Source organism: Diospyros lotus, chloroplast, assembly GCF_014633365.1.
Source record: "Diospyros lotus chloroplast, complete genome".
Taxonomy (NCBI): domain Eukaryota; kingdom Viridiplantae; phylum Streptophyta; class Magnoliopsida; order Ericales; family Ebenaceae; genus Diospyros; species Diospyros lotus.
Genome location: NC_030786.1, coordinates 60,001 through 62,500, shown reverse-complemented (window position 1 = coordinate 62,500; position 2,500 = coordinate 60,001). Strand labels below are relative to the sequence as shown.

Genomic DNA, 2,500 nt, shown 5'->3' with positions numbered 1-2,500 from the left:
CAGCAAATTGAATTGATTAGATCGAAAAAAAGAGCATCCCCTTCATATGATTCTACTAGAGATACCGACATACATCTGGATACATAGACTTTCCATTTCCGATATCCACCAATCCTGAGTCTATTTGAAAATAGCTATAATTCATTTACCCATAATATCATTTTCTGTATGCATAAGAACTCTTTCATTTATGTTCGGCAGAAGTCGCATGGTATAGCATATTCCAGTAAATAGATATTTGTGGTATGATACAAGTCTAAGTTTTGAAAAAAAAAAGATGAGATTTGATCCTATCAGATCTAAACAATCTTGTTTTTTTGAACATGAAGAGATAAAGAAGCCATTGCCATTGCCGGAAATACTAGGCCTACTAAAGGCACAAAAATAGAGGGAAGGTTAAAATCTGTCATAGAATGAATACCTCAATTTACTATTTGTACCTGTTATTATTATATTATTATAAAGATATCTTGTAATAATTATAATTAATTCTTATCATAGATAATTACTATCTAATAATCTAAAATAAAAATAAATTATGAATTCGATTCGAATTATTATATTTATATTTTAATTATTAAATGAAATTTTCAAATTTAAATTGCAATATTTAAATTATTAAATTGTAATTCTAATTAATATAGATCGAGGTATATATCTAAGTGAGTATGTATAATAAAAGAAGGAATGTAGAACTAAATAAATGGACTTATTCATCTTTCGGCATGAAAGATATGTATGATAATCGATTTTATTATTCTTCCTCTTTTCTTCTTTTGTTCTTGTCTTCTAATTCGAATTTAATAAAGAAAAAGTTTTTTACAAATTACCGAAAGATTTGTTAGAATCCCATCCAATAGCCAATAGGGATTCTTAGTCAAAACGAGATTCTCGGGAGATATAGAAAGATACAAAACTCTATATTTTCTATATCTATATTTGAATTAATTATACAATATATAAATACGTAAAAAGGGAAGATGAAATTCGTTTTCGTTGCCTAATTTCACAAAACAAAAAAAAAAAAAAAGAATTCACTCTTTTGTTTTTCATTTTATAGAGGCTTCCCGATTACTAATCAGTAATATTAGTAATCATAAATCTTAGTAAAAAACAATTATCCACAACTTTCACTTTTTACTTTGATTTTTGACGTGGATTCTGATAAACTAACTACTTGTTTACTACAAATAAAAGAATTGAACTTAATACTCTACTTGATTGAATTTTGATTCAAAGGAAAGAACGCGTGGAACTGAAATAACTCACTCAAAACGCTTTTTAAAAGATTACGTGGTACGATTAGATCGAATAAGCCCTTCTGGAATAAATATTCGGCCCCTTGTGAACCTTCAGGGACTGTTTTATTCAATGTTTGTTCAATTACTCTTTTACCCGCAAATGCAATGTAGGCATTGGGTTCGGCAATAATGATATCCCCCAACATACCAAAACTAGCTGTCACCCCACCAGTAGTAGGAGATGTAAGGATTGATACATAAAATAGTTTTTTATTTGATTGATAATCATATAAAGCAGAAGATATTTTAGCCATTTGCATCAAACTCAAACTTCCTTCTTGCATACGTGCACCCCCGGAAGCACACACTATAATAAGAGGTAGAAATTTTTTGGTAGCATACTCGATCAAACGGGTAATTTTCTCCCCGACTACGGATCCCATACTACCCCCCATAAACTGAAAATCCATAACCCCAATTGCTACGGGAATACCATTTAGCTGCCCTATGCCTGTTTGAACAGCCTCAGTTAATCCTGTCTTTCTTTGATAAGAATCGATACGATCTTTATAGGGCTCCTCCTCTGAATGAAATTCAATGGGATCCAGAGAGACCATGTCTTCATCCATAGGATCCCAAGTGCCTGGATCAATCAAAAGTTCGATTCTATCTGAACTACCCATTTTCAAATGATATCCACACTGCTCACAAATATTCATTTTTGATTTAAAAAATTTCTTATAATTTAATCCATAACAATTTTCGCATTGAATCCACAAATGCTTGTATTTTTGAGTTACATCGAGATCATTAGAATTTTCTTTTTTTATAGTTAAATCACTCCCATTCGTGCTGGTTCTTATACTGGAACTTTCACTACTATTTTCACTTTCACCATAAATGGAACTATAAATGTAACTGTCACTATAATTGTTAGTACCATTTACAATGGTAGTATCAATAGAGATTTGAGAATGAAGATAACTATCAATGCAACGATTAATGTGATTATTCCAACTATATTGAGTATCATACATGTAACGATCATAGTAGGTATCGTCACTCTTAGAGTCATTATTCAGATAATCCGAATTCCAATAACGAGAAAAAGAACTTTCTAGTTCACTCAAAAAAGAACGATGATTGTTAATCTCAACAATCTGATTTTCAATATCAAAATATATGGAATAACTGTCCCCATTCCTATCCCTAATTAAAAAAGTGTCATCCGAGATGAAATTACGAATGTCTTTCATGCC

General features: G+C 30.7%; 2 protein-coding genes across 2 annotated transcripts in view; both read right to left on the bottom strand. All coding sequences in view use genetic code 11, as the record gives it.

Annotated features, from left to right (window-relative positions):
* Positions 1-299: 299 nt before the first annotated feature.
* psaI (photosystem I subunit VIII) lies at positions 300-410 on the bottom strand. Its single transcript has one exon. The coding sequence runs from the start codon at positions 408-410 to the stop codon at positions 300-302; it is 111 nt and encodes a 36-aa protein (YP_009272171.1).
* Positions 411-1,213: 803 nt separating this feature from the next.
* accD (acetyl-CoA carboxylase carboxyltransferase beta subunit) overlaps positions 1,214-2,500 on the bottom strand; it is a 1,539-nt gene continuing 252 nt past the window's right edge. The window contains exon 1 of the mRNA in view: positions 1,214-2,500. This exon is cut by the window's right edge and continues 252 nt beyond it. Coding sequence (YP_009272170.1) covers positions 1,214-2,500 — 1,287 coding nt within the window.